Source organism: Mycteria americana, chromosome 6 (assembly GCF_035582795.1).
Source record: "Mycteria americana isolate JAX WOST 10 ecotype Jacksonville Zoo and Gardens chromosome 6, USCA_MyAme_1.0, whole genome shotgun sequence".
Classification (NCBI taxonomy): Eukaryota; Metazoa; Chordata; class Aves; order Ciconiiformes; family Ciconiidae; genus Mycteria; species Mycteria americana.
In genome coordinates this window covers 27,483,965-27,509,932 of record NC_134370.1, presented here as the reverse complement: position 1 = coordinate 27,509,932, position 25,968 = coordinate 27,483,965, and the positions used below count along the sequence as shown (strand labels likewise).

The following is a 25,968-nucleotide window of genomic DNA, read 5'->3' as shown; positions in this document are numbered from 1 at the left end:
GCATTCTTAATTAAATAATCTTTTTCTGAAATACTTCCAAGTAAGCCAGGATGTTCTGAAATTGAGTTGATTCTATGTTTTACAGCTATCCTCGGTTTCAGAGTTTGTTTATGAAGCTGATGTATATAACAATAGGCTTATTTTCCAGAAAAAGAGCCTGATCTAAGAATGAAGCTTAAATAGTATTAACACAACTGTTCTTAAAAGGTAGTTCTAAGAAAACATGGGCTCAGTCTCAGTCAAATAAATGAACCATGGTGTTAGGATTTTGAAGGGAAGAGGGAAAGATGAGAGAACATAATTTTATCACTGTATAAACCCATGGTGTTCCTGAGTCTTGGGTATATTTGCCGTTCTGATTCTCCCACTGGAAGAGAAGAGGAGAGCAAGCACAGAGAGCAGCAGCATGGATGAACAGTTACGGAGCAGCTTCTGTACGGGGAACAACTGGATACACTGGGGTTCTGTCAGTCTTCAGTAATGTCATAGTCCTAATATAAGAGGGGAGCAAGGGTTGATGTAACTTGTATAATGTGACTCAGAGAAGAGTTTAGGGCTAGTCTATCCCGAGTGCTGTGTTGTCATCCAAGCTTTTTTTTTTTTCCTTTCCCTGCCTCGATGGGCTTGCAGGGTATGAGGGGTGCAGCAAGAATGAGCTTGCAGCCTCATGTGCATGTGGTAGAATGAACAGTTGAGTGGAAGCCAGTTTTCCCACCTGTGTAGCAGCAGGGTACCAGCTTTGGAGAAGAAAATCCTCTTGTAGGTTTATCTGCCTTGACCATAGGTATATCTGCCTTTTTGCTTTTGCATCTCTATGTAAATAAAAATACAGTGACAGATCATTGCTTTTTACAGGTTTTTCTTGTGTATTTTCTTCACCATTCAAAATTGGTTTAGTTGACAATATTTTCTTTTTTCCCTTATGCTTCCTTCCTTTTCTTTCCCATCTATTAATAAAGTTCATGCTGTGCATGGAAAATGGGTAGTTTTGATGGAACTGAGGGCAAATACTCACTGTTAATTTCCAAAAGAGGTACGATATAAACCCCTGTAATCCCTGCATCCCACTATTGTGCTTCAGCCCCACCTTCTTACCCCCAAAGGAACAAATCCTCATGAAATTGTCATGCTCTCTCTGTATTTCCTTTCTCTTTGCTCTTGGCTAATCATGAAGGTTTTTGTGTGTAAATAGAAGCATCCTTCATCTGCCCACTCCCCGTGCCCGGCAGACTCTCTGAATGAAGCTACAATCCTGCATTTCTGACATCAGAATAATTATTTATGGAGATTCAGTGCCTGGCGTGCCAAGCATGTAACAACAGTGTCACTTAGGAATTGGATAGAAACCAGTAACAGAGCTATACGTAACAGTCGCTGGCTTGTCCCACTTGACCAGTCATGATAACGGAGAGGAAAAGAACGCAGAATAAAGACCCCCTTTTTAAAAAAAAAAAAAAAAAAAAAAAAAGAAAAAAAGCACTAGTTTGTATAGTGCACTCAGTCTTTTGACATTTATAATTTTGAAGATAAATGCTCACCAAGCACTGAATTGAACTTAAGTGACATACTCCTGGACAACCGACTCTAGGTGGTCCTGCTTGAACACGGGGGTTGGACCAGATGTTCTTTCTGTATCCCAGCAGATAATTTTCTGGACCTGTAAGGAAAGATGGAAGGCCTGTGTTCTGGAAGATTATCTGTAGATGATGTAAGCCAAATATCACCATACTTTTACGATACTTCAGCCTGAAATAATCAAATTTTTTTGCTATGGGAAGTAGTAACACAGTGTCCATATTAGTTTCTGTGCATCTCTTGATTATCTACTCTACTTCCAGTTTCCATCTTTTTTATTTTTCACTTTCCTTCCAAAATCAGACTCCTTTCTTCCTTTTTACAATAGGCAGGTAAGTTTTTGTTCTGGCCCATGTTGCCTAAAAAAGCCTCTGTGAATTGACTTAAAGAGTATGTTTCAAGACTTTTGATACCCAATACTACTTTTACACCCTCCAGTAACACATTACTGACCTGAGCAGTATGATGCCATGACAGGATTATAGTTTCTGTAATTGAGCCATTTTTTACCTACCCTAGCACCGTAATAAAACTTCAGAGTTTTCCTTTAGTGCTTTAAAAATGTGATTCTTCCTCCACTCCTCAATGCACAGTGTTGTTGTTGTGGGGTTTTTTGTTTGGTTGGGTTTTTGTTTGTTTTGTTTTGTTTTGTTTTGTTTTGTTTTGTTTTTTAAAGAAATGTTGTTTAAAAGAAACCAGCAGCTGACATGCAGGAGTCAGGCTATGGCTCTGAGGATAGCCTGCATTATGCTTTTTCATGATGAGTTTTTAACAGAAAGGCATTGCATACTCTTCCATTCTTTGAAAATATACTGAGATCGTAATGAGAGGGTTTTTGGAATGGAAAAGGCCTTCTGTCTTTCCGCATACATAATTTCCTTCTTTCCACAGCCAGATCTCTTGGCAATGTTGTGATTACAGCTGTCAATCTTGTATCCTCTTCATTCCACATTGCATATTATCACCTTTATCTTTTACCTTTTAACAGACTATTATTGTTCCAGCTGTTCAGTTCTTTGCAAATGGTATCACTTTTTTAGACATAAGTGTTTTTTCTTGCTCTTCACTGTTCGTATCACTGTACTACCTTTTCCTGTGGGAATTTCCATACCAGTCTGTAACAAACACCACCATTGGCACTACAGTTTTATGACTTTTTCTTGCAGCCATCAGGTGGTCATATATCTGATGCCATCAAGCTTGTCCGACTTTGTCTTCAGCGGACAGTATTTCTGTGCTTAATGCTTCGTTAGCTTATCAGCCTGACAGGCTATTTACAGCTAGTTTTTCACTGATTGCAATTCAAGTTACTTAATCTTGAGGGCCTTAATTCTTACTCCAAAGCAAACATTACCCCCCTCCCATCAGATGGTAATCCCTTCCCAACAATGTGCAGTCTTTCACTCCTCATTTTCATGTTGGCCATTTTGACAACTGTCCTTTTATGTTGTTGTGATTTCAGTTTATTGCTTCACACTTTCTACAGCTGTATATAACAAAGCAGTTGTTTTCACTATTCAGAGTAAGTGTTCAGTTGCAGGTGTGGTTTATGATACTCTTTCAGTCAAAGATAAACGCTCGTTCCTTGTCTGAAAAAGTGATTTATTTATCCCCCCACCCCGACAGCCTCGTAGGAATCTCTCGATGTATTTCTTGCTTTCTTTTACTAACACAAACACAAAATTTATATTTGGTAAAGATACCTCAACAGCTAACGCATCCTAACAAAGGAACAAGTGACGACATTACACCTGCTGAATGGCCACAAATGAATGAGAAAGGGAGCTAGGGCCGCTACCAGTACACCACATCAGAAGCCTTTTCTGTACTGCAGTGACTGCCTTCGACGTTCCACTTCCTCGTCAATCAGTCTCTCTGTTCAGAAGTCATTTTCCTGTAAAATTTGTCCTCAGTGATTGAATTAAACCTCTTTTTATAGATTTATATCCTATGTAATTTTCTTGCCCTTTGACCTGAAGAGTACTTCACTGGAAACAAGACTTTTAACTTAGAAAATAAACACCCTCCTCCACAGACTTAAAGTAACTTCACTCTCCTTCTATTTTACTCTGTTTGTGAATCATGCCGATGTCTCTAGGATTGATCCTTAATCTCTTTACCTAATTTTCGTTGTGTTTGTTAATAACCATCTTCTCTTAAGTAATAAGCACTTTGACTAGCTTTGTTGTATTATCACTGACTTCTATGGTGTCCATTTCCAGGCAGCTATGGGTTGACATGTAGTCATGCACAGTGTTCTCGCAACTTCTGTCACTTCAGAGGTACCCAAGAATTACAGGATGTGATGTCCTGTTTTAAAAAAAACAACAGTAACAACAAAAAAGTTAACTTTGTTCATGTATACTGATGCAGTCTTAGAGGAGGAGGGTTGGGGTTTTTTTGCTTTTGTTTGGGGTTTTTTCTTTGTTTGTTTTAACATTTCCTGTAACGAGTCGGTTTGTGTTAATTCTTGATTTCTTAAGGGCTCTGCATAAATAGGGCTTGAGAACCACTAATGAATAGCTGACCACTTTATGATATTTTGTTTGCTATAATATCTTCTTAACATTTGGCAGCTCCGTCAAGGGATTTCTGAAGATTTGGCTGGTCTGGAATGATTTGAATGGAAATACAGTGTGTGTGAATATACCCATCTCCTGCGCTCCAGACAGCGTGTCGGGAACACAGTGTCTTTCACTACTCTCTGAGGCCCTGTATCAGCCTGTGCATTCAGGAAATCCTTTTGGTGTCAGCAGTTTTCTTTTGGGGCTATAAAACAGTATGGTGAGATGATGCTCACAACTTTTCTGCAGGAGAAGATGTGAAGGAACGAGCGCTGGTGGAGTCTCATCCCCTTGGTCGGTGTGCAGCGGTTGACCCTCGTCATTGTCCCCCTTGGGTTCGGAGTGGACGCTTTTGTCTAGGTTATGCTTTCAGTGTGCGGCTGTAAGCCTGACAAATGTAGGGTGTGAGCTTTCCCACCAAGGAGCTCCTGAATGTTCAAACCCAGAAGCTTCAGCTGTATTTTCCTGGGTCATGGTAACAGATTTTACTCTCTATTGTGTTTTAGCTCAGCAAAGTTCTGCAAGGACTTTTTGAATTGATGTATCTGCCCTTTTTTCCCCCTCCTTGCTATTTTTATCAGGTTGTAAATTTTCTTTCATATTGATCTTTCTAGAACCACTGTTCAGTTCTTTCTAAAGTCTTAAACTTACTGAAGTTGAAAGTTTGTTTTACACGCTGGTGGGTTTGTTTAGCTTGTTATACTCTGCATTAAAACAAATACTGAAGTGCTACCCATTCTTTTGTCCTTGCATGTTACATGATCCTCACTGCTTTCATAACCTATTAGGTTTTCTGTCTGTCAGATGAAACTGTTTCCACAGTTCATTATTTTAGCTTTGAGTTTCCTTTCCTCAATGTACTGCTTCTTGTTTTTACTAATGTTTTATTTGACCTACATGCAATTCTGTTCTGTGCTCTCTGCTATTTCAAGACCACTTCAAAAGATATATCTGAAGAAATGTATCTAAATAACTTCTGATATGTAATCCTGTTCTAGTCCTCATAAATTATTGAAAGAAAGTAAATATTTTAGCACGCATTTTCGTACAGCAGGCATAAGTCTTCACTCCCTGCCCCTTCATGAGCTTGGGGAGAAACCTTGTTGATGATGCTTTGCAATACATCTTGTAAGTCTTTTGTAACTTTTTCTGTCATGATTTACAAGGCCATAAAGAAATAATATTCTGAACGTCCCTGTTGATTTTAATTTTTTATTAAAGAAAGCAATGAAAAAGGCTTGACTGTACAATGAATAGTCTCCTGTTTGTTTGCAAGCAAGAATTGGCACAAGTTTATAAGATGAGTTTAAAAAAATCATCGTAAAATTCAGGCATTCTGTTAGCTTGTGACAGATTGCCTTTTGAATTAGTTGAACCTGTCATACCAGTGTGTTTCTCAGAGAGTAATGAGTTTATGATAATTCAGAATATGTTAATAGTATTTCTTAAACATAGTTGCTTATGCATTGGTACCCATTTTCCCACCTCAACATTATATTGATTCAGCATTATGGTACATCTTGGTCAGTTTAACACGTTTCCCAGCCCTGTTTCTCTTAAAATGTTGGGTTTTTTTCTTTCTTCAAAAAGTGTGCTACTCCATCCCTAAATGTGAAGCTAACTGAGCAGTGGTTTCTGTGTGGCTGTATTATCTCTTCAATCAGTGATGGTTAGAGTAATCATCAAGAATTGTATTTGGTATGTAGTTCAATGATGGATCTTTGTGGTTTCTGCGAAGTCCAGCATTTGGACTATAATTATGGAAGATACGATTGCTCCAGCTTCTGTTTTTAAGGCTTTTCTGTTATACAACGTATGATAGAAATCTTGCAAAATCTTGCTTTAGGTTACGTTGATGCATACTCGGGACTTAATGCATGTACTGCATTATGGGCAAAATGTGTTTTGCCCACACGACGCATTCCTGCTGGCAGGCTGTTTCAGGCTTTGGTGGAGTGCTGCTTACCTGGAGGCTGGCAGGGGAGGTGACTTCCATATAGTTGGGTTCTCAGAGCCCACGTGCAGCTCACGGGGAAAAGCAGATGAATGAGTTGCACTTGGCAGGACATGCAGTAAATACATTTTCACAAATCCAGGTTGCTGGAGAAAGCAGGTGAGTTACTGACATAAGGTGACATAATTTGGATAATGGAGATTTAGCCTTTAGGTTCGTACATTTTAAAGACCAGTTTGACTGGTTAAAGTGTAGAAAGGAAGTACTGTTGTGTAAAATACGCAGTCAGATGGAAAAAGAATACAAAGCTGGAAGCACAGGTCACTTTCCTTCTACTGCATCAGGACGTCAGATGCGATAAAAGGCTTTTAGCATTCAGCTATAAAAGCCCCTTGAAAGGAGATGAAGAGTATTGAATTTTTGTGATGAAAGAGGAATTTACTGAAGTTTTTAGTTTGGGTTTTTTTTTTTTTTTGGGGCATCCACAAATCTGATTTAACATTTATGAGACCTTTTGTACAACTATTGAAAATGTAAGGTTGTTAGTAAATCAAGCAAAGGTAAACTTTTTGGAATACTTTTAAGGATAAGGGGGGGAATATCTGGATCATATTTATCTATGTTTTTACAGGACTTAAAAGGCGTACATCTCTTGGCTGGTATTATGCATTGACAACATCATCATTGCATTGGAGATGAAAGTATTTGTTGATGTAAAAAGTGACAAGTTAATGAAAAATAATCTATTCTAGAACTAAGACAAATGGCTTCACATTAGTCGAGAAAGCTTCTTTCCTAAGGCTAATTAGCCTGTCTTTATTTAAAGCAGTCTTGTCTTGTTTGGCACAGTTTTGGGACTGTGTGCACAAATGTTCTCCTCGTCTGAAGAAGATTGTCACTGGGATGTTGTCAAAGCTGGGGGGGGAAAGAGGTGTAGGAGCAAAGGTATAACTCTTACCTCCTTTTACTATGTTTTAGATTCCCAGAGCAGCCGTTGCATGCTTGCGTAGGACTTGTGTAGTGGACGTTGTCCATGCGATGACAGGTGGGGTTAACACTGGTATTAGTGATGGACTATCGTTCATCCAATGCCCTTTCCTCCATGTAAAGCACACCAGCCTTCCTGAGTTATCTCCTCCTTCCTCTTGTGCCCCTCACATCCTGTTCATCTGTTTTGCTCACAAGCAGCCCCAGGATGACAGATAAGCTTTTGAACTTCTCTGTAAGGATGAGAAGGGGACTTTTTCAGTGTTATGTGTATTCTGATGTGTCAGCTCAAGTGAGAGGATATGCAGGTTGCCACTGCATTTACCCAAGACCATGCAGTCTGTCAGTACCTGAATTAGGTTTGTCTGCCTTTACCTTTTCATTTGTTTATGAAATTCCCTGCTCATTAATGTGTCCAAGCTATTCCAGATGAATACATATTCTGAGTTCTTTTATCTCTCCATTTGTTTTTTTCCCCTATTTATTCCCTATTTCATGAGCCCAGGATATAGTGCATTTGTATTACTGGCTTCTGTATAATCTTGCCTTAAAAATTATGTAGAATGGTTCTTATTTTAGAAAAAGAACGGATAACTGCATTTTGAAAGTGTGAGATCCTTAGCTCTTATGGGTGAAGGGGCTCTGTCTGGATGGAGGAGTGAAACAAAGTAGTAGGAGAAAGCCCAAATGCAGCCTCCATTGAGAATTCTTTTCAGTGATGTGAGTTTGTCTTTCCACAGAATGCAGGCTGTTCTGCAATTTTTTATTTCTTCAGTTTGCTATTAGAGCATTTACATACATTATTATGCAATAGTTAGATTAAAAGAACAGTCTGTGCTCGTAAATTCTCATTATAGAATTACAGTAACAGCTGAAAGGAATAAGAACAAGGATCCTATTATTCTAGATGCTGTATGTATGAGAGCCCTGACCCTGCAGTTATTTTGGTGTGGGAACTTTAAAGCACAGGTAGTTCTACTTAAAACGTGGAGGGAGAGTTTGTATTCTGCAATACCTTCCTGAACTGGTTTAGAGATAAAAAGCCAATCTTTGCAACTCATTAGCATTTGATCAGATGAAATTACTTTGAAATTCTTTCTTTGAAAAGACAGTGATCAGAGAGCATTATTTTACTATTGTGTCTTTTGTTTCTTCATTTAAAAAAAAGTCATAATAAAGGTACATCCTAACAAGTTAATACATATGTCAGCAACTTGTTTCAAGTGTATAATTATGGAAACTATTTCTAGAATTTCTCTTTTGGGTAGAAAACAGTAATCTCCTGTATACATTTAGGCCTTTAACTTTCACATCTGTGACCTATATATTTGAGTTTGCTCTTATGTGTCTGGGATTAAAATAGGCAGAAATAAATTACAGTTGAATTAATTGTCAGCATGTTGTGAAACATAATATACCACACTCTCATCTCTCAGGTGGAAGAAGACCTCTTTGTATTGGTATAGCTGTCTGAGAAGACAGTAAGCATCAACGTTCATCTCTGATATTAAGAAAGTTGGGAATTAAAAGATCCGATGAAACTCTTTAACGTATGACTGCCCCTTAGAGGAAATTTGATGTGTAGTCCAGTTGCAGTGATTGTAATGTGCTCATTTTACCCAATGTCGTTAAGATGAAGCTCTTTTCTCATGATTGTTGGCAAGTCAAATCTTTAACTTGACATACTGGACTGATAAACTGCGACATGTGAAAGCGTAGAATTGCGTTAAAAATAAATGTTGGCAGTAGCACATAGCAGAATAGTGTGTCTGTGCTGCTAGATAAAGGAACAGGAGAAGAGCCCCTGTGCTGTAACAGTTTCTCTGCTGTTGCTGGGGTAAGTTGATGTGGGTAGAATTTACTTTTTTTTTTTTTAGAAGCAAGAACATGGTTCTTTATTGGAAAAAACTTTGTACCTACAACTTCTGTCACTATGGTAGTTTCTGAGGTCTTTGTAATTGTGATTGCAAACTTGCCTTGCCTTTCAGGCAACTTGTAAGTTCATGAGTAAGTAAGGAACCTACTCATGCAAACTCACTTGCAACACAGATAGGGCCTTTCTGCTAGCATGGGGTCTGACTGAATTGGAGTTATTCTTGTGTCAACTCACTGATGAAAACTTCCATGACTTGTTTCATTTTTGAACAGGATTCTGCAACCAAAAATATAGGCTTTTAAAAATTAGTGTTAACTTCTTTAGTGAAGTTGTATTGTTCTTTTGCGGAGTTCTCTGACTGCCAATTATTTATGTCTTGGTCAGGTACAACTGGTAAAGCATCATCTCCACCACCTGTAATAGACACGAGACAGATGAGCGAGAAGCTGGAGACGATATTGTATCAGCTCCGTCAGGTAACTCGTGAGAGGGATGAGTTGCGCAAGAGACTTGCACTTTCATCTCCTGGATCAACTTTTGATGACTGCAGGTAAAACTAGAGGAAATGTAACATTTTAATTTAATCCTCAGTAGTGTTTTCAAGTGTCTTGACTCCTGTTTGCCTGTAGAGCAGCAAGGATATTGCAGTGTATATATGTTGCTTGTAACCTACCTGCATCCTGGTGATGTGTGTGTACGTAGGTGACCACATCCAGGTTTCAGAGCTGCCTGTTGGATGCCTATTCCCACTTTCTTCAGCAATTTTGCTGTGGGAATGAGGGGAGTCATTTCTCTGTTGAGAGAAGAAAGCGAACAAGTTGTTTAGGCTTCCTGGGTTATGTTGTGGGCAGAGAAAGAAGACAGTGGCTGAAGTATTTGCTGTTTTGAAAGCAAGAGAGAAGAAAGGGAAATAGCCCTGAATACTTGGCTGGAGGACAGAAATTAGGAGAGGAAGAAAAAAATCTCAGCTATTCCTGTGCTTCTGCAAGGAGAGAGAGGTTTGGACTTCTGTTGAGGGGAGTAAGTGTTTTTTGGGAGATATGCTTTCTGGTATACATATATTGAGAGACTGTGTAGCATTAACACGTTGAGAGTAAGAAACTCTCCTCCACTGAGAAGTTATGGGTGCTGCCAAATTAAAATAACATGTTCAAAGTCAGTTAATGGCCAGCAGCCTTATGCAGCTCATTCTAATTTGAGGATTGATAAGTTATGAGGAAGATAGTACTCAGGGAGTGTGTGAGTTAATTGTAGATAAGGGTTTTGTTGGGTAGGAAACAGAATTGGTTTATTTTAGAGGGTTAGAGATCTGCTAATGTTTATAAGTGTGACTTTGGGCACGCTGACCAGGTACTTTTTGCCTGCAGTAAGCACATGTAAGAGAAATTTTTTGAACCTTGGAAAAAATTGTCTGTCACTGAATCTGAAATAAGAGAAGAACAGATTTTCTGGAAGGTGCTGCCATGATGCATAGCTTCTCTGAACTTTAATGTTTTTTTTTGTTGTTGTTTGTATCTGTTACTTCATCAGCTCTATCTGTACATGGTCAGGTCGTTAATTAAACTTTTTGTCCTTATGAGATAAGGTCAAGATTTGAACAGTGAACTGGAATTGAGAGAATCTGGGCATTTTATTCACTCCTTAGCTACGCATCTTAATGCCCCCTTCCTCCCTCTGTGAGTTCTGAGGGTTACTTTAACAGCATTGTGTTCTATCTGAGGGTCTCCAAGTGTTGTGGTGACAGTAGAGGAAAAGGTTGTCAAATATCAACATCTTTTTTATAGCTTCCAGTTACTTATTTATATGAGGGATTTCTTATTTGAAGTCACTGGAGCTTAGGCATTGAGGATTTTATAGCTTACAATAATGTTCTCCATAATCCAGGATGCTGTTAATAAAGTTCTGATGAGCTGTCCTCTAGACTGCCCTAGTTTTTGCTCTTTAATTGTCAAATCAGTCTTCTGCCGCCAGTATAGGATTTGTATGTTGTGGAAAATATAAATGTTTACAGCTTAAAGAACAACTCATCAAAATAAACATCGCATTTGGGCAGTGCTTGGACAGTGTATGTTAGATGGAGGATGCTGCCTTCCAAACAATTAAATATTTGAAGAGTGGGAAATGAATGAAGATTATTAGTTGACATTTTTTCCCTTCAGTATAAAAGCAACTACTGCTCCCATCCACATACACACCTATGGTTTTTGAAAGCTTGCTGGCTTTATTTTTTACTTTGCTTTGCTTTCTTTGCTCATATAAAACTAATCTTCAGCCTTCCAGGAGTCAAAGCCCAGACATTGCAAACTGCTACACTGAAGTGTGAAAGCTGAAAGGTCATTATTTAGGTGGTGACTTTTATGACCCAGAAGGGGCTTTTGCTTTCCTGGCTGTGTATGCCGCTTTAACCACGGCTGTACCAAACACAGGTGGTGTAGAGGCAAATCTCGACACGTCATGATGGCGTGCTTCAAAACAGTTGCAGCTCGCAACACTTTCGTAGGCTGGGCTGCACTGGCTGTGAAGGCTGGCAGTTGCAAAACAGAGCACTGTTTTCCAAAGCGAGTGTTGACTAAGTCTAGAGCAGTGGAAGAGGAGCCACAGAAGTGGATTGTGATGTGCTGAATCAGATGAACATGTGTCATCCTGCTGGACAGGAGTAGGATTGCTCATGCTGTGCTTGTGTCACTTGACAGTGACTGTATGCGTGCATGTGTTGTGGTGATTAAGCAAAGATTTGACCCAATAATTTAGTGTGCTCAAGGTGCGTTTCATAGACTTAAACTTGCTATTCTTACTACTTATGTAGTAGTAGAGGAGAACTGCAATACAAATAAAACCCCTGAAAACTGCCTTTGAAAAGAGACTGTTTTATGTGTAATCTGTAATTGGTGGTGGTGGAATTGCAATAGTAAATGAGAACATTTTCAAGTTGTTCAGTAGGCGTTGCCCACAAAGTTGGATGTGCTGTTGGCATTAGTTTTTACGTCAGCATCAGATACATGTAAATGTCAATCTCACTGTGGCCTTGATTTATGCTCAAGGTAATTCCACTGGAATAGAAAGGATTTTTAGAGTTGTTACATGAATATCAGAAAAACAGTTGGACCTTTGACAGTAGCATTTTAAATTTTGTTAACGTTTGAAGCAATGCTTCCAAAATAGTAATGGACACCTCTCCTTTATTGAAATCATAATTTTCTGTATTTTGTGAGGCATTTTAGTATAAAACTGTGGTGGTCTTACCTGAACAAGAGTCAACCACTACCTGCATCTGAATGGACAGCTTTGTTGTAACAGTTTTGATTTTTGACTTCTGACCAATATTCCTCCTGTGCATATCCCTGTTTTTCTTGCTGAGACATAAAGCCATGGAACAGCACTGCGGAGCATATGGCCTTGGCTATCCAGGTGTTCTTTATTTCATGTAGATGAGCTAGAATGCAGGATGTTACTGGTGGCATTGTTGTTCCTTCCTCATTGTGTAGGTAGGCTAACTTCTGTAGTTACCTACATGGTATCCATGTGTTTATAGGACTTCTTTTTTTTTTTTTTTTTTTTTTTTAGAGTAATGCTAGTGTTACTTCAGCAATATATGAAATACACGTGATTGACATTAGACTTGTAGAACAAGTTCTCGCCGTAGCTTTGAGACTGACCTAATAGTTATCCTTTAGTAAAAATTCATACACTGAAATATTTTGCACGAATATGAATTTATGATTACAAGCTTAATATGAACATGTGTTAATGGATCTCAGTAAGCTTAACGCTTCAACTGAGAGTTAAACTGTGCTTCAATTAACGTTGTCATTTTAATGACTGTGGTGGACAGATGGTGTCTACTTTCAATAATTTCACCCTAAAGTCTAATTTAAATCAATAGTTGGGTTTTTAGTGATTCTGTCAAGGGTGTGAACATTTCAAATTGAGTTTTGCTTAGGCTAACTAGGGTTGTATTTTAAAAGCATAAGACTGCAGTAGTTGCAGTAATATGTCTGTGACACTGTACGAATAACGTACTACTTCTTTCGCATCCCTAAACAGTGAATTGAAAAGAACCCTAAAAGACATCATTGTAGATGTGACTTGAATATTTGGTTACTTTATGTGAATTTGGCTTTTTAATTGTTGCTGAAGTCTGCCAGTCAAGGAAGCATTTTTTGGTTTTGTTTTCCCCAGGAGCACTTCTCTGGAGAAAGGAGAAAAAGAGGAATTACAATTGAAGGCCTTACTACTCAGCAACCCAAATGGAACTGGGTTGCTAAAAAGCACCTTCCTGTCATACACACAATCCCTAAAAATCTGTGAATCAGATGTGGCTGGTTTTTTTTGGTTTTGTTTTGTGTGGGTTTTTTTTTTTAGCAACTCTCACCACTGCAGCAGTGTGAAACCATTTGTATTTCGATTCAATTGCCAGCTGCATTTCAGTTCCAGAATCCGTGTTGCTGTTTTTATATGAAGCAAAGAGAATTCTGATTGCTTTTCAGGCTGCACTTACAGAAAAGTCATTTGGGAGGGAGTGAGGTGGGAGGGAGAAACAGTGTTTTGTGCAGCAATGGAGCACATCTGATACGAGAATAAAGAGAGTCAAATTAGAATGCAATTGTTTTCTTTTTGGGTTTTTCTTTTTCATTGCCTGTGGAGTTATGAGAGACCCAGGAGATGACACAGGCGCAGCTGTCACAAGCTTCATTTTGAAACTAGAAAATTCAATGGTGCAAAAATTTTGTGACTCTGTAGAGGAGGAACAATTCAATTTAGAGTCTCTTTTAAAGCTTAGTGCTTCACAACAAGAAGGCATAATCCTGCTAATTTAGTTTCTAGCATGATTTATGATTTTTCTAATAAATAAATAAAGGTATCATGTGCAATGAGCACACATCCTAGACATAATCTATGTTGGTCAATTGCTTGACAAGGTAGATTATTTTAGAAAATTTCTCCTCTCCCAATCATCCTGATATAGTAAAAAAAATTTCAGTCAAAAATTTTCTTTTGACTGACTTTGGCTTTCACTTTGTTCAGCTTACTGAAAATTGCTTATTGGAGATTATATTGTGTTGGAGATTGCTAATAATTATTTGAACAAAATTTGGGTTATCTTGCAGAAATGTGGGGTAGATTCTGACATGTTTTCTCATTCATTTATAGTATTTTAACAGAACATGGTAACACTCAATCAGATATGTAATTCAGCAGACTGACTTGGTCAAATTAGTTAAATTCAATGCTCTATTAGTCAAACTGGTCAAATTCTGTTGGCACAGATGCATGCATTTGGTGTCCCATTGACATGCTTACTCTCAACCCTAATGCTGATTCTCCTAGGGAGATGTAGACAAGGTCTTCCAGCCACTGCCTAGATGAGAAGTTTTTCCCAGCCCAGGTCTCCCTGCAGCCCCCACTTGACTTTGGCAGCCTTTTTTCAGCCCCACTCTCACTGTAGCTCTGCACTTTTTCTTTGAGAGTTTTGACGTGGTAGTGCAGGAAAGCTGAGCATACTGTGATTGACTTGTTCTTTTATCAAGTGACAGTTCTGCTCTGTGATACGGTTCCTCAGGTGAGAGGTACATGCATGCTCAGGGCTATTTTTGGCTGTGTTAGACAGAATGATCTCATTATTAGATGTTACATCTCAGTATAAAACTAATACAGGTTAAAGTCAGTGAATTTTTATTTGTGGTTGCATCTTAATGTGAAGTGTTCAGTATTTAAATTAAAGCATAATATAAGCTAAGTATCAAGAGTTGTGTGATACTAATTATTTATTGGATAGTACTTTCCCAGACTTTTCATTCTCTTTAGTAGCTGATGTTCGACTTCATATTCTTTTTCCATGCTAGGCCTAGTCCAAAACCAAATCATGATTATGAAAGATTGAAGATTCAGTGCATGAAGGCCATGTCAGACTTACAGTCTCTGCAGAATCAACATACCAAGACACTAAAAAGGTGTGAAGAAGCGGCAAAAGAGGCAGACTTTTATCAGTAAGTATTAGTAAAGCTATATGAGGTAAGAGTTTACCAATCTGTGCTAGATCATAAAGTATTAGAACATGGTAATCAAATATTTTTTTTTAATTCTGTTTTTCCACTTTAATCACAAGATTAATGTTTGCATGCATCAGATAAAACATTTCTGGCCTATTTGAAGTTATAAAGTGTGGATTGCTTGTTTTATTTTGAATAATTTGAGATAGAAATACCTGATGTCTTAATGGGACACTGACAAGGAAAGCCTGGTTACTGACTTGCAATTACAATCCAATAGTCTTACTGCCAGGCCGGAGAGCAGAATATAATTTGAGAGAATGTAATTTGTTAGTCTTTTTTTTAATAGATTGTGATGACTGTCATGCTGACTTGTGTAAATTTTAACACAGGCTTAGACCAAATGTAAGCATTTATGAAGATGCAATAAAATAGGGAGAAATTGGTGAATATTTCTAGCACATATTTCTGTTTAAAAAACAGTCATTGATGCAAGTACAAACATGTTTTCTTCACTTGAAAGGAAGACAGCTCAGAAATAGAAATGCAGATAAATTCTTGGTTTGAAGTTTATTTCCCTTAAATCTACACTATAAAATATGACTAGTATTTAATGACAGCATTTGTTTTCATTGTGGGCTGCTGGTTCTTACATAGCACTTTCACCCACAACTCTTCAAGCCTTTAAAGATAGGCATCGTTTCCTTACATTCTTCTGCCAAAACCTGAAAATAGTATTGAAGATTGTCAACAGGTACAGATGTAGCAAGTTGTGTGGCTTCTTTACAAAGAGCTTTATTCCTAGGTTCATTTGAGAGTTTTCAAGTACTTTAATTTGCTAGGGAATTCTGTGCAAAGCATTAGTGTTCTGTACATTGTAGATGGATTTTTTTCAAAGCTGAATCACCTATGCCCGTCCAGTGCTGACGTGAAACGCTTGTATTCTTTATCCTAAAAAATTAGTGTTTTGCTTACCTTATTTAGGAGTTCTGTAGTCCCTGAAACCATACTGTGTTATACTCTGTTTATTTCAGTATTTTCATGATAGTATGAAATGATTTACCCTCTCATATGAGGAGGAAAAACTGAGTTTTAAAAGATAGAGTGGTTGATTGAAATACTCAAGTATACAAGCATATAGCCATATTCCTGAGAGACCAACAATTTAGGCTTCTGCAAAATGATGCATATATATACAAGTACAAGCTTTCGCATTTACACTTGCTACAGACTAAGATTATCTGGTCAGAAGAAAGTATAGGATGTTTTAATTAATTCAGAGGTAATTCTTTTTATTATAAGAACTTATTTACTTGGATTTGAACAATTCAGTTTCCTACTTGAAACTTTAGGGAGGCTGAAACTCAGTGTTTAAGTGCCCAAAACATGACAACACATGTTGAAATCCATGCATGCAATTCCTGTTCATCCTATGAGTAATTCTCATGGTAGAGAAAGGAATTGAGTAGAATACGCTATTCAAATGTTATTTTTTCCTGCAGTAATTCTTAGAACCCCATGCTTAAAAAAAAAAAAAGTTACCATTCTAAACAATGTATAATTTCCAACAAAATCTGAATAACAGATAACAGATTAATAACCTATATGTAAAGATTATGTCTATTTAATTGTGTGAATACAATTTGTCAAGGACTTTTTTTTAGCAGGTTGTCGTAATTTTAAGGAAGACTTTTTTTTTTTAAATGCTTTGGGTCATTCTGTGCAGGAAATGTTGGTATTTCAGTTCATAAGGAAGGAATACAAAGTATCTTAAAATGTAAATTGATTCTATTCATTGCTGTGTGTTATATGTGGGTTTTTTAAAAATAAATACGGACTCTAAACACTTTACCAGCAGGTGTGAGTTCAGTTTGAATCATTCTGTTTCAACAACAAAAATACTTGTCAGTATCCAAATGTCACTCTTTATTTGATCTGTCGTAGTAAAATACATTCAATTGATTTTTTGCTCTTTTTCAGCAGTGGTCCGGTCTAAATTTGGACTGCTACCTTGAATTATAATCTGAATGATAGCCTCATCATGTGGTTCTAAGTTTAATTTTTAAGTGAAAATGTATTTATTTCAATAATTCTGGCTTGGATAATGAAGTTTGGAGTAACTTTGATAGCTTTTTACCTGCTTGAATGTAATTGAAGCACACATAGTGTGTTTTTGTTGGTGGATTTTTTTTTTTATTTGGGGGTTTTTAAATTTGTTTTTGAAGCAATAGCATACAAGGAGATTTTTGTCGTTTTCATCTGTATTTTGGTTAGCTGCTGCTCAGCTGAGGGGCTCAAGAGAAAGTGGAGGTGATTAGTGGGATAATTCCTATTATCTCCAGGATCACCTTATGCTCACATTACACCATTTCTGTTTGTCTATCTGCTTGCTTTTAAAATGGCTATGAAGTGGTATTGATGGGTGGCATAAATCCATTGTCTCTTCTGATGCTGTTAAGAGTACTGTGTACTTTCATGTATTTTCATATTTATGTCCCTGTTTGTTTCTGATTTTTTTGTTGTTGTTGTTCCCTGGTTCTTGGAATACTCAAATATGCGGAATCCAGTTAGTTTGACGGGCTTTCTTGGTAGGAAACTCATGCTTGAAATGAATTAGTCCAGGACTTTGTCCTGGCAAGTTGGCCTCTGAGAGCATTTTTTGTGTGCCATGACAGCACGTTGCACAGCCGGCTGCTGAGTGACCAGTCACAGCTGAAGGAGGACATGGATACTTTGAAGAGGAAAAACACGCAGTTGGTGCGAGAACATAATCATCTCCAGCAGTCATGTGAGGAAATGAAGAGGCTTCATGATGAGGATCAGAAAGAGATAACGGACCTGCGCAGCCAGCAGCAGCAGGTAAGCTCCGGCTTGTAGTGTAAGTGCTAGAAGAGATCATGAGTTGCTCCTTTGATAAGTAAGTCAATAAAACCAAATGTGCAGCGTTGCTGCCTTTTATGTCTTACTCATTCTAAAACATCCGCCTTACATTTCACAACACTAGGGAAGAAAATGAGTTCTTGGGTACTTATTGATTTTCTGTGTTTAGCTGGAAAAAAGAACGAGGGATATAGAATGTTAGGTGGTATTAAGAAATTTTGATGCAGAGATGAAAAAAATGTACATGAGGAAGATAATATATTCATTATTTTTTTTTTTAAGTGGGTGGAGAGGCATCAAAATCCTAGCTTGAAGTTGCAAAGTGATTAAAAAGATGACTATTTTCCTAGGATATTTTATGGGACAGGGCTAGCTTTAAACTTGCATGCTACATTTGTTTTTTGGAAAGTATCACAATAAAAAAAAGAATGACAGGTATGTGTGTGGTTTTTTCTTTCTTTTTTTTTTTTTTGTAAATTATTCTAGTGACAACGTAGTGGTTTGGAGAATGATTGAGCTAAGTTTGGTTATTTAGGTTTGCAGATGCTATTCAGAACAAAGCTACAGATTGATTAATGTTTTTGAACTTAAAAAAAGACAAACTTTTCAGGAAGAGGTGGACATTTCAGAACTGTATATACTAGGCTGTCTCTAGGACAATGTTGTTCACACATTCTGAAGAAAGAAAAGTAAGAGTAATAGTAGGGAGAAGCTGGTCATATCAGGTCCATGGTTCACCTATGGAAAAGTCTGGTCATTTAGTTAGAATAGTTACAGTAACATGTGGAACGGTTAAACAGAGTATCTCGGTTAACTGTGTGTAGGCTGATTCACAGGGCAAACTTGCAAGTCAAACATTAGGCTTCAGAAGCAAAACCTATGCAAACAAAAATAATTATTTGCTAGGGTACGAGGGGCAAAGGTCAAAGCAAGCTGGATGTGCTGAATGGCGCTTTAGGAGGTGCTTGAGGGCTAGTGCAGGAGGAGTGAAGATTTGTATTTCCTTTTGATCCCTTTAACATTATCTTGAGAGTTCTGCTGAGAAATGGTTTAGTGCCTTGGTTCAGAAGATGGCTGATGGTCTGTGTAGCAGAAATGGTTTGCTGTGTAAACCTGGACAAATTGCTTAATTGTTCTGTGCCTGAGTTGCCCAGTCTGCAAAGCAGGGATACAAAACCTCCAAGAGAAGGCTATTGTATTCTGAGGTTCTGCCCTGAAGTTTGAAATTATCTGTCAGCACGGAAGGAGGCTGAAGTATCATTGTCAGTAGTTATTTAAAGAAATGCAGTCTCGTGTCAACATCACGATTAAACCTTTCGAGAAAACTATGTATGTGACTCTCAATGAGAAAGTTGTGTAAGTCCATTTCTCAGCATGTCAGAGTGAATCTTGGTGTCTTGAAGGGGCACCAAGAGTCTTACCTTGTCTGTGTCATTTCTCATCTGAATTAGTCTAACACTGTTTATGTTGATCCCTCTGACGTGTTGTTTCATCGTCAGGCCTTAGCAAAACACGACATCTCGGTGGCCTCACAGAGCAAAAACTTTTGATCGGGTTACTCTTCGTGTGGGATTGCCATGGATTTGCTGTGTAGCAGCTGACCAGCTTAAGTTTCTGCTGCTCGCATGTGAAGTTTCTTGTTGCCATGGCTGTCTTCCTCGGTCCAGCTGGGACTATTTACTTTTTCTCAGACTGGTATTTTGAATGGGAGACCTTCCTTATTACACTGCTTCCTGTTTATGGCATTTCTGCCTTCTTCCATCAAATCTCTGTTAGCAAGTTGATGCTGAATTCCATCCAATTTCTAGTATATTCATCCTTCTTTTCTTTAATTATTCAGTGTGTTTTCAGCAAAAAGACATTCAATATATGCTTTAGGTGGTTAGAAGCAGTTTGTTTCTGTTTGGATTCTCAAATACTTGGTTCTCAAACCTGTCCTCGGAATGCTTTGGGAAGTAGTCTTCAGGAAAATGGCTCTCTTGAGCAGGTTTCAATCAACATGTATTTACACTTTACATATGCCTACAGTTTATCACGTTTAGCATATCTGAAATGGTTCACTGAAGCATGCTAGCTAATCATGGGCCCAGCTCTGTGCAGGTTATGCTACTGAATCCACTGAGGATAGGGATGTATGTGGAAATAGCCATGCCAATGAGACTCTCACCCACCAAAGCGCAGCCTTGTTCCAGGACCACTTTAGGAACAGTGACTCGCTGCTTTTGCATATCTTGGTTACTTAAAGGAGACCAGCGTCAGGTTGAAGAACTTTGTCTCTCTTATCTTGCCTGTGTAGAGAAGTGGTTTCCCGACGGTGACGGTTCTTACCCACTACCTGCGGGCAGTGAGTATCGGGCAAAGAGTAGGCGGTTTCTTTCGGTCTCCTTTCCTTTTGGTCTGCAGGCGTCCAGGTTCTTCCATGTTCAGGAACTGGTCCTTACTCTGAATAGAAGACACAAAGGAAGATGAGGAGCCAATTTGTGCATATAGCATAGTTGCTATGTGCTTGGTTTCAACTTTTTATAGAGCTCATGTTTTCTATCTTTTTTTTCCTTCTAATTTTTTAATACTTTTTATTTTCAGATAGTTAGGGACATACCTTTGTATGCTAACATTAAGTTTATATAAATCCCTGGCACCTCTCTATATAGAGCGTTTCTGTTTTGTCCCACCACTCCATCAAGGCCAAATTTCAATTTAAAAGACAAAAACAGAAAAAATGAGCATAGCATTAAAAAAAAAAGGGGGAAAAAGAAGGTAAGGCCTCATTTCTGGGACATTTTTTTGCCTTTTGAGAAGGAAGAAGGACTAGATTTGCTGAAGCTCATTAGGGGATTTCTGTTGTTGTTGCTGGTCATTTATCATCAACGTTGCTATTTACAACAAGATTCTTATGTCAGTGGAAATTAATTTGAAACTTACATTCAGGTCAGACTTTATTAATGTTTAAACGCATTTTTCTCTTCCTGTTCATATTTTATGGATAGCTCTTGAAACACAAACCTCTGTGGGTAATTCTCAGATGAAATATAGTATGAATATTAAAATATATGCCTATGTGTGTAACACATTTAGGGTAGATTTTATTCTCTTGAAGTTTTAAATTATTTAATTTGTTCATGGAGGATACAGGCAACCTGCCATGAATGCCACCTCGTGGTCATTTTCTAAATTACATCTATCACCTTGGTGGTCAAATAACGATTACCTCTTGCTAAAACTACAAAGTACTTTGAAAACAACGTCAGTTTAATAACTGTTGTTAGCAGTAACCATTAGAAAGAGATTTTCATAAACTTGTGCACTCTGAGTTGTGATAAAGCAGATTCTTTTTTCCCAGTTAACATTAAGCGGATATAGTAATGTTTAGAGTAACAGTAATGCTTAGAAGAGGCTCAGTGTTTCCTTAGTAATTAAAATGAATGTTTATTAAAATTGGTTAATATATTTTTGTTCTAATATTGTTTCTTATATATATTTTAAATCAAATGTATTTAACTGATTAAAAACTGAGTTCATTAATACAATTTCTGGCATTTTTTAGGTTATGAAGCAAAATGGATCATCAGAGATATTAAATAAACTTTATGATACAGCAATGGACAAGCTAGAGGGTGTGAAGAAGGATTATGATGCCCTAAGGAAACGGTACAATGAGAAGATAGCAAGTCATAATACAGATCTGAGCCGCCTAGAACAGGCTGAGGAGGAGAACAGACGTCTTCAGAAACAGATTGACATGTTAATGAAGCAAAGGGACACAGCAATACATTTTCAGCAGCAATATTCGACCTCTCTTAGAAGGTATAATTGGGTTTTGATACCTTCAGATACGCTGTGAAAGCAGTAACAATTCTAATGTAGCATCTTATTTTCTCTGTTGTAGAATCACAAATACTTTTCTAACTTTTTTTCTAAAATTTTTATCTAGTGTATGTTATCTTGGTGTGATGAGTAAGCATGCTTTTCTACATAAGATTTTCTGGAAGGTTCTAGAAGGCGTGATGCGGGTGTTTATTTGGAGAAATAGTGCTTTTCCTTGAGAAAAGGATTTCCCAGTTAAGGGTTTGGAATTGTATGAAGAATTTTAACCATTGTTTAGCCCCATATGAGAAAGGAATAGTCTGCCTTTCAAACTGTATTTATTCTTAGTTTAGACACAGGAGGCAAATACAACCAAAGCTTCGTTAAACCTCAGACTTAATGTTCCAAACAAACTCCTCAATGGGTGGTGAGTCCATCAACATATGTATCTTTATTTAAATATAAAACCCAAGTCAATAGGAGGATATAATTTCTAAAAGGTGTTTGGCAAATGAAGATGTTCTCAAGCATAAGTTAACTTTTCATGACATGAGAATTGCAGACCATGTGGGACTCGGAGACAGAGCTTCAGGCTGGCAGCAGAGTTCACTGGATGCAGATGTCTGGGAGTCTTGCTTCTCTGGGAAGGTGCTGCTGCTACGAGCAGCGCCAGTGCCAAAAACAGAAGGGCGTAGGCACTATGTCACACCACACTTAACCTCTCTCCACTCCTCCTTGATACTAAGCCTACGCAGATACCCGTATGGGGTAGGAAGAATGCTAATATACATAAGGACTCCAAAGAGCGTCTGTGGGCTTGTTGAGAATGTTTTCACTGACATAAGTTAGGGATAATACACAACTCCCACAGACTAATGCCAAAAAATGTTGTTTTCCACATTCATAGACTTTTGGTATTTCCAAAAGGTGAGACTGAGCATAGATAATGTACACGTGAATAGCATGTACATAGTTGTGATACATCTAATTAAGTTACAGGAGAATATGAGTAATAAGAGAGTAAGTTATGTATAATAAGTTAGACTGCCGTGGGTTCCTGAACATGAGGGATACTACAAGAAACACTGCAACCATGCTGATACTTGCAGAAGCTCCACATATTTGTATTATGGCCTTGTGATTTAGGTCTCCTTCTTGAGAGGAAGGTGTGGTTTGGTACTGAGCAGAGGTTGGTTTTAAGAATTTCATGAAAGGTATTCATGGTTCTGTGAAGCAGTGATACAGCTAAGTTAACATAACTGAACTTCAAGAATTTTTGCTTTTTATTCAGTTGGCTTTGAGTCTGGACTTCTTTTTTACTTGTTTCTATTTATAGAAACCTTTATTGGTCTTATGTTTGTACCCTTTCTTCATAACCAAAACCATATTTCTCTGGGTGACTGACCAAAAATTTTTAAAATGCATTTCAAGTGAGTATAGTTTCTAGAATATAAGACTTAACAAACTCGTAGTTTGAGGATGAATGGCTCATAAATTGCAGCACTATTTTTTTTTTTTTATTAATACCAAGTGTAAACACAGTCAAAAGAGGTTTTAAAGAGAGCAGGAACAAGAAGACTCCAGTGGTGGACCAGGTGTCATTTTGAAAGAATCTTTGGCCTTAAAAAAATATCAGAGAAGTGTTCAGCCTTTTTTTCTTTTATCTATAACGTTGTCACAATAATAGACAGCATATGAATGCTACCAAGATGATTTAGTTGGTGAATAGTTTGCAGATTACAAATTAGCTATACCAGCTATCTAATTCCTATGTGCTAAACCTTACCCTACAGGTGTGTGTCTGCATTTTGAATGTGGGCTATGGCACTTGGACAGATCTGCCCATAGTTTGTAATTGTGTTGAAGACAAAGCAGGTAGTCCTGCTGAAGGTTCTTTTCGGTATTAGTTACACCTTATAAACCCATGCTTACTGCTACTGACCTATCTAACCCTGCTACTTGCAGTCCACTCACAACAGTTTTTAGAAATGGGCTTTCTCTATAGAAGGCATCTATGAAAATGATCCAGCTGCCTGTATTTCCTCCTTAGGAGGCAATGCAAGCTTAAGCAGGACCAAGGTGTTTCAGCTGGAACTTTGCTTTCAGGTTTTTATGCAGGTTTTTATCAATATTTATTATGAATGTCCCTCTATGGCAGAGATTTTCCTTTCTGATCAGTTCCCTATGCTAGAATACTTGTCATGGTTTGGTGGTTTTCTGGTGTTTTTTTCTTTGGTTTGTTGTTTTTTTTTTTTCCCTTCCTTACTGATGACTTTTTTTTTTTGTTTGGAAAATGTTGCCTTAAATCTTTTCTCCTCCCCTCTCTCCTGTACCTTCCTAGTGTTGTCCTTGATTTGACCCCCAAATAGTTTTCAAATGTACTGTGGGTTCTCACATGGCGGTGAGGTTGTTTGGCATAGTCTCCATCTTAGATTTCTGATATATCCTTGTACTTCTCCTATAGTATATTCTTCTTACCTTCATGCTTACAGTTCTGAAAAGACAAAAGAAATCCAGATTGTAATATGGTAGGTCTTCTGTACTTCCAGCCCGATGATCTCTTAAACTGAAGAATTTCCCGAAAGGAGCAGGGTGATCGTTTTGAAATTACTGGCAGATGCCTCCGTAATGCTATGGCAATGCTCTGAATACACTGAGGCTTTCAAGGAAATATTTGAAATTGGGTTTACAGCTCTCTCTTGGGAAAGGTCAGGCAACATGCTGGATTAGACAAGAAAGTGCACTTTTAAACAGTGCGAGGCGTGTGTGTGTGTGAGAGAGAGAGAACAAAGTCTGCCAGAGGTTTGTGGGCACCTGAAATTTGGATAACCCCAAAAGTCCATCAGGTTAGGTACAGTGTTTCCATCAATGGCATTTATCTGGGGGGTCTGGAAAAAAACATGCAAGGAACTTCTCCTGAGAGCAGTGTTTTACCACAATTGGACACTAAGAAGTTCCTTTTCAAACCTAATTGTGAACTTGGCTGTGGAATTATATTCATACTTTCAAGAATGCTTTGTCAATATAAACACAAATGTTACTACTTTAATTTAAAACTTTTTATGTCCTTTTTTTGATTGTGCCATACTTCAGTAGGTTGTAGTGATAAAGTGCATATGTTTTTGTCTCTGTTGAATTTTAAAAAAATACTTTTGACAGGTTAACATATTTTGCATTTCAGTTTTACTGGATGACCTGCTGATGAAAACAAACAGTAATGTTTGAATTACCTGGTTTTAGTTCCATTGTCTGCATTTTTACTGCAAACCCACTTTTTTTTCTCCTTTAAATTGTCCATTACCAACCTTGTGGCATATTTGGGCATGTGGAAGTTGTTCTGTTTTTTCCAGTTTCTACATTTGTTTCCCTTCTTCCCACATGCCTGGGAGTGTGTGTTGGGAGAAGGAATTAACTTCTAAGATGAGCAGAGCTCAATGCAATAAATAAGGTTAAACTTGTGTTATTAAAGAATGGCAATGTTTTGCATTCCTTTTAGAATAATTTAACAGAAATTTGCTTTTAATAATTAAACTAATTCTAAATTATTTCTAACAATTTTTATGTTTCAATTCCTTGAAGAGGTTCTCTAATATTCCTAAAGGTTCACTAATATTCCTAAAGCAATAATTAGTCTAACTTTTATTTTGCAGCACTGAGAGTACATTGTCTAAGATGTCCTCTGTGGTTGTGTTTTACCAATACATACGTTTGGTTATCCAGCCAAATCCTTGATGTATGAAAAAGGAAAATGAGGAACAAGTATCTTATGGGCATTTCTGCTTGTCTTTAGATTTGAATCGGTACAGCAGGAACTAAGCAACGCCACAGCACAAAACAAAGAGTTGCAGAGAGAGATGGAGCGATTACAGTCGGAGGTGACAAGGTTCAAAACAATGCAGCTGAAAGCAGCAAAGGATGCAGAAAAATACAAGGAAGAAAGGGATTCAGTTTTCAATGAATACCGCCTCATAATGAGTGAGAGAGATCAAGTAATTAAAGAGGTAGATAAGCTTCAAACAGAGCTGGAGCTTGCAGAGTCCAAACTGAAGAACACTTCTTCTGAGAAGCGAGTGGCTAGTGAAGAGATGGAAGCTTTAAGACAGGTACTAACCTATTGTTTCAATGGGAAAGGGAAATGAGTATACATTGTTGATGCTAGAATCAGAAATGTATGACTGATTAATGGAAAATAGGAATGCACTGCAAAGGGGAAATTCCATGCTGATGTTTTCCTATAGCAATCCTTTTTACTATCAATTTATTAAGATTGCATGTTTGAATAGAGTACCTGTCAGTTGAAATTTGCTATTCACTTGACTTAATTCTGTTCTGCTGATT

General features: G+C 37.7%; 1 protein-coding gene across 7 annotated transcripts in view; it reads left to right on the top strand.

The window, feature by feature from the left end:
- The window catches only part of DLG5 (discs large MAGUK scaffold protein 5), a 139,657-nt gene that overhangs the window by 46,685 nt on the left and 67,004 nt on the right, over nt 1-25,968 (top strand). For all 7 annotated transcript variants that reach the window (XR_012776166.1, XM_075505156.1, XM_075505154.1 and 4 more), the window contains 5 exons: nt 9,341-9,506; nt 14,800-14,943; nt 17,622-17,805; nt 21,371-21,630; nt 25,421-25,733. Coding sequence is in view for 6 of the 7 variants with exons in the window: in XM_075505156.1 (XP_075361271.1) it covers nt 9,341-9,506; nt 14,800-14,943; nt 17,622-17,805; nt 21,371-21,630; nt 25,421-25,733 (1,067 nt within the window). In the remaining variant the exon portion in view is untranslated. The remainder of the gene's footprint in view (nt 1-9,340; nt 9,507-14,799; nt 14,944-17,621; nt 17,806-21,370; nt 21,631-25,420; nt 25,734-25,968) is intronic.